This window comes from Trachemys scripta, chromosome 4, assembly GCF_013100865.1.
Source record: "Trachemys scripta elegans isolate TJP31775 chromosome 4, CAS_Tse_1.0, whole genome shotgun sequence".
Taxonomy (NCBI): Eukaryota; Metazoa; Chordata; order Testudines; family Emydidae; genus Trachemys; species Trachemys scripta.
Window position 1 is genome coordinate 96,720,134 of NC_048301.1, and position 18,097 is coordinate 96,738,230.

Here is an 18,097-nt window from a genome sequence, read left to right on the forward strand (position 1 = left end):
TCCATCAAGGATCTGGTCTTTGTTAATGTACCCTATAATATGACTGCAGAGACCTCTACATGAATTTTTTATTTTTATATATATATCTATATATATATATTTTTTTATATATATATCTATATATATATATCTCCATCCCCTGGCAGCAAGTCTCAGAGCCTGGATGAGTTGACTGGGGTTCATGCTAGCAATGGAGATGTTCAGGCTAGGGCTGCAGATCAGGCTCTGAGACCCTCTCCCTTCACCAGGTGTCAGACTGCTCCAGCCCAAACATCTACTCTGCTATTTTTAGTGCTGTAGCAGGAGCCCTGCAAGTCAATTGATCCAGGCTCTGAGCCTTTCTGAAGAGCACTTCTTTAGCGTGTTGTATGCACTTACGGGCTTACCAGTAAGTTCTAAAGGTTAAAATATTGAACTGCCAGTTCTGGGAGCATGGAAGCATATAACTTGCCAGGTCAGGCCCTTACATGGAGCTTTATCCCTCATTCTTCTGTGAGAGATTACTGGCAATATAGGAGAACTGACTTACAGATAAATAAATACATATTTGCCTCACGTACCCATTATGAAATGTGAAATAAGACTCTTAGTTGAAGGTTTATTTAATCTCTTAAGGCTAGATAGGTCATCTCATGCAGTTCTGTTGCATGCAGGGACTTTGGGCCCAAAACCTGTTTAAGGCTTTGCCATATGTTCTTGTCAACGTGGCTCAAGCCCGCACTGATGGGACTTGCACTTCCACCATACACCCTTAGACTTTTTTGAGAGAGACAAGGAAATCCATCTGTAAGAGAGTCCTCCACCTTCAGAGGACTTGGGACCGTGGAAAGGAGTGCTATATTGTGCTATTATCCCCCTATGTACACTATTATATGGTGAGTAATTTGGGGGGCACAGTTTTTGTGGAAATTAGATGCATTATTTTAGCATAGTTAGGGTTGATGAGTCCAGGCCAGATCCATACCTCTTGTTTGCTTGTTGTGTACAGAAGCAAAGGAATGTTATGGAAGCTTTTGTTTACATCTTAGAGAATTTTTTTTTTTTTTTTGCTCTAATGTATTTGATAGACTCTTGCCCTGTTCCTACTGAAGTAAACAAAATCCTTTTAAGTTAAGGAATGTTCTTTACTTCAGATAGAATGAGATGTAGAAAGTAACTAATTTGCTATTTTGTCAACTACCTTAACTCATTTAAACATTTTGTATGAATATACAAACTTTGGGTCTTGTACAATCCTTTGAAAGATATGTTTTAAATCAAGCTTTTTCCTTCTGAGGTCCCCCTCCCCCAACATGCTTTAAGTGGGATCTCAAGGAGGGCAATTGTTCAGGGCCTCACACCATAGGGGGAAACATGAAACTAAATTACTCAGGCTTTGGTCCCAGGTGGCAGGGCTCAGGGCCTCAGGCTACAGTCCCACCTGGGGGGACTTCAACTTTCTACCCTGGGCTCTAGCAAATCTAATGGCAGCCATACTTGATGGACCCCCTGAAACCTGCTCACAGCCCTCCAGAGGGCCCCAGATCCCTGGTTGAGAACCACACTTTTAAATGATAAGGCTAGATTCTCAGGCAGGGTAAATGAGCATATTTGACATCAGTGGCACTAAACTAAGAGGAGGTAACCCTGGGCCAGGACAACCTCTTCATCTATTTTCTGTTGGCAGAGTGAGTACCTTAATCTGTCAAGCAAAGCTAGTACACAATGGGAAAGCTTTCCTAGAGACAGGTCAGAGATGTATGCTGTGGACCTTAAGTACTCCTATCACACTTATGTAGCTTGTATGAGAACCTTCTTACAAATGATTTGAGTGTGATGTAGGAAGGACACCAGTGGCATCTCTTGCTGGCCATCCTAAGGGGGATTAACTCCACCAGCTTGTGCTCTCCCTCCAGTGGTATCTTCTGTCTTGTCTTGCTCTGCTGTCCTGCTTGCTCCCAGGTTTGTAGCTTCCTCTCTATGGCTTGGCCCTCTGGCCAGGTCATTAAGAGTCCTCCCCATGTGGGGAATGCAGTTTTTCCAGACCTGTTGTCCAGCTGGTACCTCCAGTCCCCTTGCCATTCCTCAGTGGCTGGTAGAGGAACCCACCCTATACACTGGGATGCCGCTCAGGGACTCTAACAAGCAGCCAGAGTCCCACCTATTGCTGCTATTTTCCTGGATTCCTTCCTACATATCTGACTTCCCCCCTCTTTCCGTTTCCCAGAGCCTCTAATTCCCTTCGCTCAGAGTGACTGCAGCCTACTTCCCTGCAACTTTTCCCCACAACAGCCCCTTCTTCCTGCATAGATGAGCCACTCCTTACTTATACTTCCAGCCTAAACTGCCCCTGCTTGCAGCCTGATTAGCTGATTAGGCCCACCTGGCTTAATTCAGTTCTTGCAGGGCTAATGTGGGGAATCCACCCCATCACAAGTACTTAAAGAACTAGCTGAAGCAATTGCAGAACTTGTAGCCATTATTTTTGAGAATGAGTAGACAGGTGAGGTTCCAGAAGATTTGAGAAGGGTAAACATAGTACCTATCTTTAAAAAGGGGAACAATAAGGCCCTAGAGAATTATACACCAGTCAGCTTCACTTCAATACCTGGAAAGATACTGGAACAAATTATTAAACAATACATTTGTAAGTTCTTGGAGGTTAATAAGGTTATAAGTACTAGCCAGCATGGATTCATCAAACATGAGTCATGCCAAACCAACCTAATTTCCTTTCTTGACAGGGTTACTGGCCTAGCAGATTGTTGGGGGAGGACTGTAGATGTGCAACATCTTGATTTCAGTAAGACTTCTGATACAGTCCTACATGATGATCTCAGAAGCAACTTAGGGAAATGTCTCTAGCTGAAATTAGTTATCAAGGATTTGCTGTTAAACAGGAAAGACGTATCCAGGGCAGAGGTGGGCAAACTACAGCCTGCAGGCCACATCCAGCCTGCAGGACCCTCCTGCCCAGCACCTGGCCTGGGAGGCTAGCCCCCGGCCCCTGCCCTGCTGTTCCCCCTTCCCCGCAGCCTCAGCTCACTCTGCCGCCGGCGCAATGCTCTGGGCGGCAGGGTTGCGAGCTTCTGGGGCAGCGCAGCTGCAGAGCCTGGCCTGACCCGGTGCTCTGTGCTGCATGGTGGCGTGGCTGGCTCCAGCCAGGCGACACAGCTGTAGTGCTGCCAGCCACCGGTGCTCCAGGCAACACGGTAAGGAGACAGGGAGCGGGGGGGGGGGGTTGGATAGAGGGCAGTGGAGTTCAGAGGGGGTGGTCAGAGGGTGGGGAACAGGGGGGGTTGAATGGGGCAAGGATCCCAGTGGGGGCAGAAGGAGGGGGGGTTGGATGGGGCAATGGGGAGCAGGCAGGGGCTCTGTGGGCTGTCAGGAGACAGGGAGAAGGGGTGGTTGGATGGGGCAGGGGTCCCGGGGGGCAATCAGGAAGGAGGGGGGGTTGGATGGGGTGGTGGGGGGCTGTTTGGAAGAAGGGGTGATTGGATGGGGCAGGGGTCCCGGGGGGCAATCAGGAAGGAGGGGAGGTTGGATAGGGTGGTGGGGGGGCTGTCTGTGAGAAGGGGTGATTGGATGGGGCAGGGGTCCCGGGGGGGGCAGTCAGGAATGAGAAGGGTTGGATGGGGCAGCAGGGGGCAGTCAGGGGTGGGGATTCCAGGGGCAGTCGGGGGACAGGGAGCAGGGGGGTGGATGGGGCGCAGGTCCCGGGGGGGCTGTCAGGGAATGGGGGGGTTGGATGGGTCAGGTGCCCCGGGAGGGATCAGGGGGCAAGAAGGGGGGGGCGGAGAGGGGGCAGGGGCCAGGTCACGCCTGGCTTTTGGGAAGGCACAGCCTCCCCTAACCAGTCCTCCGTACAATTTCCGAAACCCAATGCGGCCCTCAGGCCAAAAAGTTTGCCCACCCCTGATCTAGGGGGAGGTCTTACAGGGTCAGTCCTGGATCCAGTGCTGTTCAATATTTTCATTAATGGCTTGGACAATGGTGTGGAAGGTGTGCTTATAAAATTGGCAGATGACACCAACGTTAGAGAGGGTGCAAGTACTTGGGAGGACAGGATTCAAAACAACCTTGACAAGTTGGAGAATTGGTCTGAAATCAATATGATATTGAATAAAGACAAGTACAAGGAAGGGAAAAAATCAAATGCACAACTACAAAATAGGAATAACTGGGAAGGTGGCAGTACCGCTGAAAAGGATCTGGGGGTTACAGTCGGTCACAAATTGAATATGAGTCAACAATGCAATCAGCTGCAAAAAAAGCTAACGGGATGTATTAATAGAAGTGTCGTATTTAAGAGGAGGAGGTAATTGTCCCACTCTATGTGGCTCTGGTGAGGTCTCAAAAGTAGTAGTGTGTCCAATTCTGGGAGATGCTCTTTAGGAAAGATGTGGACAAATTGAGAAGAGGGTCCAGAAGAGAGCAACAAAAGTCATAAAACGTTTAGAAACCCTTACCTATTAGCAAAGGTTAAAAAATTGGGCATGTTTAATCCTGAGATAAGACTGAAAGGGGACCTGATAACAGTCTTTAAATATGCTGAGGGCTGTTACAAAGAGGATAGGGTGATCCATTGTTCTCCGTGTCCACTGAAGGTAAGACAAGAAGTAATGGGCTTAAATCAGCAGCAAGGGAGCTTTAGGTTCGATATTAACTCCCCTTCTAATTAGAAAGGTTTTCCTAAATTCAGGAATAAGCCTACACAAGGTAGGTTATGAAATCCCTGTCACTGGAGATTTTTCAGAATAGGCTGGACAAATACCACCGGTCAGGGGATTGTCTAGGTTTATTTGGTTCTTCCTCAGTGTAGGAGGCTGGCCTTTATGGCCTCTTGATGTCCTTTCCAGCCCTACATGTCTACAATTCTATGACCTCTTTTGAGATTTATCAATCAGTTGGTAAAAAAAATTACTTCATTTAATGATGTTATTATAAATAGCATTTGTAAGATGATAAAAGGATTTGGTGCATTGACAAGGGGGGAATTTCAGATGAAAATAATAAATATGATTTATTTGTAGCGCCAATAAAAATAATGGAACAACAGTATTCTTGAAAACAATCAAGGGATACCCAGAAAAGTGTTCTGAATTGATATTTTACGCCCTCTCCCTGCATCTTGGGAAATTGTTCCAATGGTTACTTACTCTCACTGTTTAAAAAGTATGCCTTATTTCCCATTTGAATTTGTCTAGCTTCAACTTCCAGCCATTGGGCTGCGTTATACCTTTCTCTGCTAGTCTAAAGAGCCTGTTGTTATACTGTTATACTGGAGCTGATGCAACCAGGCAAGAACTGCCCCACTAACATTTGAGTGAAATGGAAAGGAAAGATAAATGACATAGTAATGCAGATGAGAGGCTTGTATCAACTTCTGCTGTCTCATACCAGGTATATACTTAAAGGGCCCTTTGAAGCAAGGGAGATTCAGGTTAGATATTAGGAAGAACTTTCTGCCTACAAGGTAAGCACTGGAACAAGCTACCTAAGGTGACTGTGGAATCCTCATCATCTGATCTTATTAAGAACAAGTTAGACAAACATCTCTCCAGGATGGGCAAGGTATGTTTAGTCCTGTCTTGGGGTGGGGGGCATGGATTAGATTACCTTGTGAGGTCCCTTCCACCCCTACAGTTCTATGATTCTAAAATGGGAAGGAGGTTCTTGTGAGGAACTATAGTTTCATTTATGATCAAATACAAGTCAGTCCCTGCAGAAAAAGCGCCATTTCAGAACCAGAGAATGGAATGGCCTCCCGCCACTTAAATAAGAGAGACAAAGAACATTAGTGGAAGCTAGAAAGGATGTGGGTGTGAGTTGTGACATAACACTTTGTATTAACTCAATTTGTCAGTAATTTACAGTAGAGCCTATGCAGGCGCTGGAAGCAAAATTGGTTGTCCCTTGCAACAGCAGGTAGTCAATGTGTTATTACTGTCCAATAATAAGAGGCAAACCAAATGACCCATTGAAATCAATTCTTATTAAGGGTCCCACCTTGGTGCTTGTAGATTGGAACCTCACTGAGAGATGCAACAGGAGAGGAGCTGACAAGGTATTGGCCACTAACAGCTTTGACTAATTATAAAAGGTTAGATGTTATTCAAATGGCTTAGACAGAAGACAGCAATAAGAGCAACCTTTAAGAGCGAGCAGCAGTTAAAATGATGTAAATTATGCCGATAGTGCAAAAATATACAGTTCTAACTCTTTGTTCTAGACATTGTTCAGACTAAAAACATTGCACGCAAAGGCTTGGATGGTCCAAACTCCTAACAAAGTGAATGAGGGTGCTGGGAATGTTGGAGCACAGCCTTTGTGCAATTTTCTTACCATACGTTCAAACATAGTATCAGATGTATATGTTAGCTTAATAATATTGCCTTCAATGGGAATTTCAGGTGTGCAAGATCTCGCCCTAGATGGGGAACTGCAAATTTTCAATTAAAAATTTTTTTTTTGTATGAAACCACATAGTTTTCACAGTGGATGAGGTGCTACTGGTATGTTTAATCATCTCAGTTTGACTATCAGTGCTATACCATAAAGAAGACCAAGCAGAAAAGAGGAGGAATCACAAATATTACAGTAAGTACATTTTTCTAATCCACCTCTTTCATAAATAAAGTTGTTAGCATATAATAAAAAATTGTGTATCTCAAAGTGGGATAATTTCTATATAAATGTACACAGATGGTGTTATTACCGCCCACTGTAACTGACTAAAATAATATTAACAAAAATGTGTAAGGTGGCCAGAGATGAGACTTGAACTTCTACCAATAATGGATAGGCACATTTTCATTGTTCAAGTCAGTTGTTTCTGCTTTACATTTGACCAGAGTTGTTCATATGAATTTCCAAATAATTTAGTCTGAACATGTCCACCTCTCTCTGGTTACAATGTAATCAAAATCTGTTCTCCATTTTCAAGGCCGTGCTTTCATATTGAAGCTAAAACTTTTGAAAAGTCATTTTATTGTATGTTTAACATGTACAATAATCATTTTCACACAATTTTCTGTTTTCATTAGCAAACAGATGTTAGCTTCTATTTTTCACACTCACTCCAAATACTGGGTGATAAGAATGACATGATGGAACTGTTTTAATCAATTCATAATGATGAAAAAGATATGCAATAATTATCTGGTAACAATCTTGTTTCTAAGATCATTGCCGAATACTTTATGTACAAGTTGGAAAGTGTCTCCAGATATTTTCCATAATGAAAATGAGTTCTACTAAATTGTTCATCATACAATCTGCTAATTAATTAAGGGCTAAATTTAAAAATGCTGTTTGGTCTGACTGCCACTGACAACTATCATGACAAAAAACAGGTGCATGTGTACTACCATGCATCTCGTGTTTGCAGTAGAATACTATAGATCACAGATGCAAGCATTATTAATATTATGATTGGTTTTAAAACTACAATGCAAAGCACAGTTAAAATGCAGTATACAGCATAAATGATGCAATTCTGAGCTGACATGTTTACGGCAGTCTTACATAGCCTAATGTATGTACAAACTGATATTACATTAGAGTGTAATGCAACAAAAAATAATTTTGCACACTGTTTAACTCCCATAGATACTTTTCTCCATATTGTTCAAACAGTTGTATCTAGGCAGCTGTCAATCACAGAAGATTCATGATTAAAAAGCAGATGGTAAATGCACGTGGTCAGGCGGAAGATTGGCTTGTTTCTTGGTGCTGTGACTCTTTAGATAGAGCTGTAATCTCTTCTGATTTCATTGCGTCAGACAGGAAGCTGAGCTCATTACATAGTGTCTCATACCTGAAAGCCATTCGGATCTGTGCCACATTTGTCTTTCGAATATCATTTCCTTCAGGCCCTTCTTTATAATAATTTACCCCTAAGAATTTTTGTTTTTCCTGTGAACAAAATAAAGTTTAAAGCATTATGAAAAAGTCAGTTTTAAATTACTTTGATTTTTTTTTTTTTTTTTTTTACTGCAAGTAAAAGCATCTTTTTAAGCGAATGGCACTGAGGATAAGTGAAAAGAAACCACAATGAGCTGGACATGTAATTTATGATGTTTAGCCATTCACCTTCTTTTTACGTAGGTAGCTTGCTTGTATTATGTTGCTTTGCCAATGCAGTTCAATGCTGGTTGGTTCAACCAAGATATGCTTTTTTCCTATCTGTTTTTTCCATTTCTCCTGAATTATCTTTTACTTAAAGTTAGAAACCTTTAAAAAGCTAATGCTAAAAAGTTAATGTTAGCCTCAGCAGAGTTCTTCAGTCTGATGAGCTGGTTTTCACAATAGCTTTCTATCGGAGCAGAACATGACATGCTCGTGTGTATTTGTTTCTTCTATTAGTTGTGATAGTAAAGCTGCTCTGTTACAGCCGGACCCAAAACCCACTGAAGTTAATGGGAAGACCCATTGGTTTTGTTGGGCTTTGCATCAGAAACTTACCACCTCAGGAGTTTTGAGTTTAAGGAGAGAGATTTAGATACCCTTGGCAAGTTGCCATTTCTTTATTTCTTGGGGGGAAATGGATGACAGTGGTCACATCAGACCACCAGAGGATGCAAGCAAGAATGGCAGTAGAATATGCACTACAGAGACATTCCTGTGCCAGCTTCTCAAAGGGATGGTCCAAAGAGATAGAGATACCTACTTAGAAAAGATGAAGTAGCTTCTCTAAAATAGCTTTTATGGAGAGAAATTCATAGATTTTTAAGGCTTGAAGGGACCATTTGATCATCTAGTCTGACTTCCTGTATAAAACAAAGGACATAGAATTTCACCCACTTACCCCTGCAATTATCCCCAATAACTTTTGTTGATTAAAGTAAGTCTTCCAGAGCGGAATCCAGTCTTGATTTACAGAGACAATCCCCACCTGAATCAACTACTTCGTACACATTAGGATAGGCAACAGTAAAAAGAAAGGTTTAAGGAAGAAAAGTGAATGACTGAATATATGTATGGACACAGTGTCTTTGTTTGCGTTGAGAATCTCAAAACAAGGCTAGTAAGCAAAAGATGACAGTTTAATACTTTTGTGGGGTAATGACTGCATAGCAAAGAGCAAGTAAATAGTATCTGAACCTATGCCTGGAGGTGGGGAGAAATTAAAGCTATGTCCTTTTCCCTTCAGATAACACCAATACTATTGTCTGCATCTGGCTGGAGATAATTAATCACCAGTTCTGCAAGTGACTTGCTATGTATTGCTTTTGTCAATGGAACAGAAAATAGTTATTAGGCTCAACATTCCACCAAGCTCAATGTCCAGTCCAATAAGATTACTCCATGGTCATCATATATCCGGTTACCTATGGTGATGGGTATTCATGTTTGAAATGGCTGGGTTTGTCTCTTCCAAACAGTTTACACTGGAATCATGATAAAACCCTGGTAGCTTTTTGCTACATACTATCTATTTCAAGAAAAAAACTGAAGAATTTGCCACGTCCACAGAATTAAGTCCAGGGTCCACCTGCTACTGTTTACTCTATTTAAATTTAGACAGTATACTGACTTTTTATAAGATGTTTTATATCCCTGGTAATTTTTGTTAAAGAACTAAACAGGAACTGTGTAGGATTGTTTTAGACTTAGTGCCAGATTTTCAAGAACCCAGCGCACATAACTGGGGCCAGGTTTACGGAAGAGCTCAGTTCCCATATAGTGACCAAATTACCGACAAGGTTGAAAATTTTAGAAGTGATTTCTGCAGTGTGATGTTCACCTGTCTTATGAAGAACTGGATTGAGACCATAAATCTATTTCACGTATACTACTAGACAACTCAGACTGTAATGAACTCAGCACAGATCAGTAGGAACCAAAAGTCAAATCAGTGACAATCTATTACATTAAAGTCTTTGTATCCCAGCATCAATCCCCTGAGAAATCCAAGCATGTATACATGTTAAATGTAACTGCCTGCTCCCAGGAGATGATATGAAAATGAGATATCCTATCTCTTGAGGTTAATCTGGGAAGCAAAGTTATTTGCATACATACATACATACATACATACATACTATATGCTCAGCAAAGTAACTCCAGGAGATGCAGCATCTCTTTCTTGATGCTCCTTGAAGCCAGAGGTATTTCACACACACCAGTCATTTCATAGTCCAAAAAAATTTCATTAAATCATTGCATACTTTTATATTCATAAAAAGTCCAAGCAATGACAATGCGTCTTGCAACAAACCAAATTTACCTTATGTGATAATCCACTTTGTAGTACGCTGTTTCTTGCTAGTTCACATGAGTCACACGTGCTCAGTTTCCACACTTGAGCTGCTATGGCATATTCCTCCATAAGTGCTTCCTGTACCATCAAAAATACGATTTGTTAGGCTATACCCTATTTAGTAATTGTGTTTGATATGTAATCATTTCCTATTATTAAACAATTTTGTTAGATGGACACAATTTTCAAGTTTTTAAGCTTTAAACTCAATTACTAGAGACTGAACGTTTTGTCTATTTCAAGATGCCTGAGAAAGATTGATTAATTGAAATTCATAGGAATTGGCATCCAAATCCCTTAGGTTGCTTTGCGAATTTCAGTCTAAATGCTTAATAAATACACCAAGAAAGTTTCTCTCTTCTGATCTGACACTTTTGAATGCAACAAGGAGGCAGATACTGGCCACCTGAGAATTCCTCCAACAGGGGGTAGCTCTCAACTGGTGTAAAGTTTGTGCAGCAAGCTCCTGCGCAAACTGCTCTCTATTGTAGGCACATTGCAGATGGGGAGGGGCAGGGCAGAGTGAAACAGACTAGAGCACTGCTGATCCTCAGATGGCAAAAGTTAGAGCTGCCAATAGGCGGCTCCAATTCACACTGGGGTTGAGGTCAGCGTAGACCAGCCCACAGAATCAGGGAGTTGTAACCAGTTTCCAGGCACTCTCTCCTCTCCTGCACGGAGTGGAACTTGGCGCAGGAGAGCATCAAGCCCAGTACATTGAATGAACAGTTTGTAGTTTATCTTCAGAGATCTCAAATGACATTTTTTTTCAGTAAGCTTCAACCACATTCATTAGAATGGAAACAGGTCTTCCCTGGCACCCCACCTCTAAAACATTGCTTATCAAGACACTAACATGGGAGCGCTCCATCCTCTTGAGCTTCCTCTGTACTTGAGGAGCCAGTGGTTGGAAGAGGCAGGTTTACAAACAAAATGTAATTTGGCAATTAGTCATTTCCCCATGAAATCTAACAGTTTTCAGAGGAGTGGGAATGGGGGGAACATTGACTGAGAGGTGTGTAAGGACATAAGGTGTCACATACTATGCCATGAGAAATAAAGTGTTTCAGGCCACTTTGGCACTGTTAACAAATTCACCTTAAAGACAAAAGTTTTCAGTTGTGCTTACCTTTGTATAATGGAATTGCATAGGATCATCTGTAGAGAGAGAAATGTGAAGTCCCTTATGTAGAAATTCCCGTAGTGGATTTTTTGAATACTCAAGGAATAGGCTATTGTTGCTAAGTGGAGACATGGCAATGGGAATTTGTGCAAGATAATAAAGATACTGCAGAACTGGACTCTGTACAAAAACAATACAGATATTCATTATTTAATGGCCCTGTGAGATAACAGGAAAGGAGGTTTTCAATCACAGGAAATGGAAACAGCCTCATTGAATATGATTGTGGAAGGATTATGACCAGAAAAACTGAAGTCTGCACTGAAGTGACCTTTTGCACAGATTTTTTTCAATATTTTCTAAATGCAACTTTAAATGCCATTATTTCTTTTTTTTTTTTAAAGCAACAAATATTCTACATGTTGGATGCACTGAGACAGTATTCCCAATAAAACACAATTATTAATTATTTACAGAGCCTAGTGATCGAACATGATTCTGTCGGAGAGCTCTGTTCCATACTAACAGAGTCCCTACCAAAAAGAACTTAAATTCAGATGCACCACTGGTACATTAGCGAACACTAGTTATATCCAAAACACACCACAGAATAGATCAGTTTGGTGGTGGTAGTGTGTGTGTGGGGGGGGGGGGGGGGGGGGTGTTAAAGAACCAAAGGAAGGAGCTTTCATTTATCTGAGGGTATAAATATGGGTGCACATGTAATGTATTCAGAATCTAGGGGATTCATTCTCATCTGTATTCATGACTATTTTTGGCTTGTAATCTAACTAGTATACATGACACAAGCCTGCACCACACTTATCAGCTCTGCCAGGTTTATTCCATTCTTGGTCGTACAAGAATAGAGCTGACAGGCTAAAGAGAAGAACAGCATAATGTAGTGAGTATGTACAAACTATAGCACACTGCCTGGGTCTAATTTTAGGACTATCAGTCTTAATAGAGACTTAATAGTGATATGACTTCAGGTCAAAATTTTCAGTTTAGGTACCTAACATTAGACACCCAAATCTATACCCATATTTAGGCATCTAAGTTAGTGGGTTGATTTTCACAGGACCTAAGTACTAGCAATTCCCACTGATTTCAATTATGTTCTGAATTTTTTCAATAACTTGTTTCAGATGCCAAATTACAGGAGGACTAGACTGGGGGAGGGGCAGAATGCCAAAATGTTAATATTTCAACAAAAATTCTAGAACTGAAACTTTTTGGCCAAAACCAAAAATTTTGATTCAAATATTGTACCATGGTGCCTCATTCTTTCATTCTTCAATATTGGCCAGGTTTCCTGGCTAGACTATATCTCCCAGGATGCACCATGGCTCCCATCTTGCTGAACCATTGCAGGACATCACCGAAATCTCCGGCTGCCATCATGGGAGATGTGGCTTGGCTTGGGAACTTATCTCAAAAGAGACTGCAGGGCCTGAGGCACCCAAACCACAACTTCCATTACAGTAGCTTTATTTTTTCAACAAAAAATTGAAATATCAATGAAAAGCTTACGCTTTGCATAAAAAAATTTGTTTTGTCAAAAACCCAATTTTCCATCAAAAATCCATTTCAATCAAAAATTTTCAACCAGCCTTAGGGAACCATTTTGTGGGGAGATGAAAGCAATTCTTCCTAATCTTAGAATAGTCATAAGAGATTAACTTTTAATTCAAAGAATTTACACACGAACTATGGAGGGATTCTTATTTCAGTCTTCCTAAGTAAATCACCATTTAAAAGAAGATGTATTTTTACCAGAATGACTACTGACTTGATACAAATCTGCCACCCGGTGGCCAATTATTTTCACAAAGATTTTCTTAATGGATGAAAGCCTGGCCCGCACTGACGTCAGTGTTGAATTTTGCCATTTACTTCAATGTGGCCAGAATTTCATCTTCTATATTTGCCTAGATTCTTCAAGAGGGTGAGGGGTCGTGTAGAGGTGTTTTTATTAATTGATAAGTCTGATGAGTTTGAGTTTTTTCAATAAACTAAGACTATGATAAATGAACAACAAGAGCAATACCTTCTTCAGAAGTAATCCATGAGAAATGTTGTCAGCTGTCAGAAAGGCTGACACCAGATGAGTGATGGACCCAGCTTCTCCACAATGAGGGCGAAACAAGAAGGTACTCATGCCTCTTTCCCTGCAGAAATTAAAAATAAGTCCTACCCCAAGAATAACTGGTGTCTTTTCACCCATTTTGAATGTAAATGCCATTAATATCAATTGAAAAATATCCATAAAAATAACTAAACACATAAATGGGAAAACAGATCTAAGAGTAATTATTTACTTTACTAGACTCAGATGTGCTTAAATTACAATTTTTTTGTGCCTTAATCTGGTACCATTTCTTCCATAAACCATAACAAACCCTGCACAGACTGAAATTACCTGCTAATCTTTGTAGATGCTCAAAACACAAAAAGGACTAAAAACATACATTTTTGGATTGGCTGAGTATAAAGAGGTTCTGGGATGTAATCTTAATTACAAATCATACTCATAGAATCATTTGAGGGTGTATTTCATCTTTGTTGACTTTGCATATGCTATCAGGTTACTCAAAAATATGAAATGGTTTTGCAATGTTTGCCTCAAAGGCATTGAGCCTGCTGAGACTGGATTAACAGAGTACTGCTGACTCATTGAAGCAGATGCGTCATTACCCCTGCCAAGATACCAGGAAGGTTAGCGTGGCTCTCTAGAGGGAGAGGCTGTAGAATGGCAACTGAGCAGTCTTGAGGTAGGAACGTTTAGTTACAGGCAAGCTTGAGTTGAACTTTATTGTATTTTTGTTAATTACTGTGGTAATAAAAGGAAACCCCAAGTCAGAGGGTTATTTTGGAATCTACATCATATCTGAATTTTGTTTCAGAGTAGGTTGGGAAATATACCTCGTCACAATCTTCCGAACCATAATAAACCCCAAAGCTTGGGGGGGCTGTACACACAGAGAGAGAGAGAGAGAGCTATTTATAATTTCTGAAGAGAAATAGTCCAGACAAGAAACAAGATGGTGAATGTGGGAAAAACAAATGAAGCATTTTAAATTCATAGTGGAAGGAAAGATTGTGTGTAGCAGACAGTCAGTCAACAAGTAGGCAGTCAGATGTTTGATATAAGTTCAAGGAAATTTTTAAAAGTTTTTATTGTTGTTGTTTTTGTTGATTATATGGTGTAGTGAAAGTAAGAAATGTTTGGGGTTGGGAAGGGGGAATACTGTTTTGAATGTTACTCAGGAAATGCTTGAAGAAGATAAATTAAAATAATGCTAATGCTAATGCTTTGTTAGTTTATAGCATCTGCCATGGGAGGATCCCAAAACACTTTACAAATGATAGCGAAACAAATCTCACAACACTTCTGTTAGTTAGGGAAATATTATTACACCAGTGCAGTAGATAAACAGGCACAGAGAGGTTAAGTGACTTCTTTAAGGTCCATAGACATCAAAATATGGTGTTGGCAATTTCTCTCTCTTCCCTTTTAATTATCTTCTGGAAATCACCTTTATGCACATTCCAAACTTTAGCCTCTTCTCAGCCCTAAGGACAATGATAGTCAATTGGCCTATCCCAACAGATGAGACACCTTGCCTGGAGAGCATTAATTAAGTTAAAGCTAAAATACAGACTTCCCAGGAAAGGAAAGCTCTTATGCTTGATAAAGATTTTTCCAACTACTGTTAATTTCTCAAACCAAAGACTCCCGTCATTTTACCTATGGATGAGATTTCCATCTCTCTTGGTCTAGCTAAGGAGAACCACAGCCAAGCAACAGACAAGTGTAACTGCACCTTTCTGTGCAGAGTACCTAATTGTCTCATATGCTAAATAGGAACTGTGATGCTGGCTTGCCAGGTGCCAACTCATGCCAAGGCCCAGGGCCTCTCTGAATACCGACAAATACATAGCTGGCTTACCTGTGGGTTAGTATAGTTAAAACAGATATTAGAGTTGTAAGAATGTGTTTAATGTTTAGACTTTATGGAATACTTGTAGAATGCTGCACATAATAATCCTACTTATAATATCTGTATCCCATGGTGTAAAGTTATATTGAGTGTTTGCATTGTAAACCTCTGTAATTATGTAACTCACTAAACAAGAAAAGACACATTAATTTAGTGTAAAGTGCTGGCCCTGCAGACAAGAGGGCCTTTGAAACCAAATGAGCCAAATGTTGATTGCCCTCCCACTTTTATCAGACACCCACATTTGTTCCATCAGTTTGGACTCTGGGGGGAAGAGGATAAAAATCCTTGAGAAGGAGAAACTAGGTCTCTTTATGCTGTCTGGACTTTGAGGGGCAAAGATTCCTAAACATAAGCAAGAGATCCCCATGCTGCTTGGCATGGTCAGCCCTAAAGGATATACAGAGCTGCTTAATATAGAAGCTTATCTTACCTTTTTAAATCAAAGACTAACTCATGTAAGTGTGTTTCCTGTTTTAACCTTGTAAATAACTCTCATTTCTTTTCTTAGTTAATAAATCATTAGTTTGTTTGTTACAGGAGTAGCTACAGGTGTTGTCTTCGGTTTGAGATATGAGTACAATCGACCTGGGGTAAGTGCTTGGTCCTTTGGGACTGGGAATAACATGACTATTGTTGTGATTTTTGGTGTAAAGTAACCACCTATCACATAGTCCAGCTTGCCTGGGTGGCAAGATAAACTGGCATGTCCAAGGGGACTATCTGTGACTCCATGGTAAAACTGTTACAGTGCTTTAGGAGTTCACAGTTGTTACTGGGTTGATAAAATCTAATTATAGAACATATCACCAGTTTGGGGTTTCTGTTCTGCTTTTTGACAGTCTGTCCTGAGGTTGGCACTGACGGTCGTGAGCCACTCCAGAGAGTGTCACATGAACCAAAGAAGTGGAAAAACAAAATGTAGGTTTAAACCAGTTGACCCAAAACCCTGAAAGTTCTAGAGGTCCAAAGGTTATATATTGCAGCCCAATTTAAAAACTGTTGATAGTGTTTGCCTGATAAATCAGAAACACATTTCTCTGAATAATCTGTCTGTTTCTCTAATGTCTCAAATACTGTAATAAGCCTGGAAAGATGTTAAGTGAAGCGTATTAGATATAATTAGGGCTGTCACTTAATTGCAGTTAATCCAAGCAATTAACAAAAACAAATTAACTAGATTTAAAAAATAGTTGCACTTAATTGTAGTTTTAATCATACTATTAAACAATAATAGAATATCAATTTAAATTTATTATAAATATTTTGGATGTTTTTCTACATTTTCAAATATGCTGATTTCAGTTACAACACAATAAGTGTACAGGGCTCACTTTGTATTACAACAGTGCCATGTGAACGCTTGTTCCCACTTTCAGGTGACATTGCAAATACGAAGCGAGCAGCATTATCTCCTGCAAATGTAAACAAACATGTTTGTCTTAGCAATTGGCTGAACAAAAAGTAGGACTTGTGGCTCCAAAGTTTTACTTTTTGAGTGCACTTATGTAAAAAAAAAAATTCTACATTTTTAAGTTGTACTTTCATGATAAAGAGACTGCACTACAGTACTGGTATGAGGTGAATTGAAAAATACTATTTCTTTTGGTTGTTTTTTTTACAGTGCAAATATTTGTAATACAAAATAAATATAAAGTAAGCACTGTAAACTTTGTATTCTGTGTTGCAATTGAAATCAATATATTTGAAAATGTAGAAAAAAATCCAAAAATATTTATAATAAATTTAAATGTGTATTCTATTATTGTTTAACTGTGCGATTAAAACTGCGAATAATCGCAACCATTTTTTAATCTCGCTATTAATTGAGGGTTTTTTAATCATTTGACAGCCCTAGATATAATCAAAGACTATATGGCTCATGTTCTATAGATTTAAAGATTGTAAGGGATTTTGTTTCATTTCTTTGAAAATGGTGGTTGCACCCTAGAAGTCTTAAGAATTGTATGGTACTAGAAGGAAAAAAGAATGTTGAAAGATTATCTAGCTAGGGTATAATTTTAGAATATTAAGAGAATTGCTTAAAGAGGGGGATCCCAATGAATAGTCAGGACAAATAATGAAATACAATCTATTAAATGAATTAAACCATCTGACTGAAGGAAAGAAATTTGTTATACACTGATGCCATCTACTGCACATCAATGGAAGCATCAGAGAAACAGAGACAGCAGAGAGTCAGTGGGCAACTGGCCAACAGAAATCAGAGGGTGGCCCCTTCTGAAGAGCCCTGAAATCAGGGTATACAAAACTGAGGTAACTGTATGGGACCCCAGAGTTTTTCCAGTAGAGTGTTAAGCAGATCTCACTGAACTCCTCTCTCCTTCTTATTCAGGGTCACAAGACCAAAAGTTGACTGAACTCGCCAAGAAGCTGCAGAATCCTCAGTGTGATCAACATCTGGGCCAGCTATGTAGAAAGGATTCTCCTTTATTTTAGGGTTAATAGGATAAGAAGTGGTTGACCTATTACCACTCTTGTGGTTCATTAAGAATATTTAATCAATTGGCTACATATTAATCAACAATTAGGATTTCCTGTATCTTTGATAAAGGGCTGTGGTTGAGTCAAGATTTCCATGTTTTTATTATTAATACAATACAGCAGGGCTCGGCAAAGTTTGGCACGCGGCTCGCCAGGGTAATCACCCTAGCAGCCTGGGCCAGTTTATTTACCTACTGACGCTGCAGGTTCGGCCGATCGGGG

At 40.2% G+C, this 18,097-nt stretch overlaps 1 protein-coding gene across 8 annotated transcripts in view; it reads right to left on the reverse strand.

Moving 5' to 3' along the window:
* Positions 1-6,939: 6,939 nt before the first annotated feature.
* AMPD3 (adenosine monophosphate deaminase 3) overlaps positions 6,940-18,097 on the reverse strand; it is a 55,919-nt gene continuing 44,761 nt past the window's right edge. For 6 of the 8 annotated variants that reach the window (XM_034770029.1, XM_034770028.1, XM_034770027.1 and 3 more), the window contains 4 exons: positions 13,417-13,537; positions 11,373-11,546; positions 10,211-10,321; positions 6,940-7,896 (listed from right to left, as the gene is read on the reverse strand). In XM_034770029.1, coding sequence (XP_034625920.1) covers positions 7,684-7,896; positions 10,211-10,321; positions 11,373-11,546; positions 13,417-13,537 — 619 coding nt within the window. In that variant the 3' untranslated portion in view covers positions 6,940-7,683. Of the gene's footprint in view, positions 7,897-10,209; positions 10,322-11,372; positions 11,547-13,416; positions 13,538-18,097 lie in introns of those variants that run through there. The other 2 variants (XR_004645637.1, XM_034770032.1) reach the window with 2 other exon arrangements.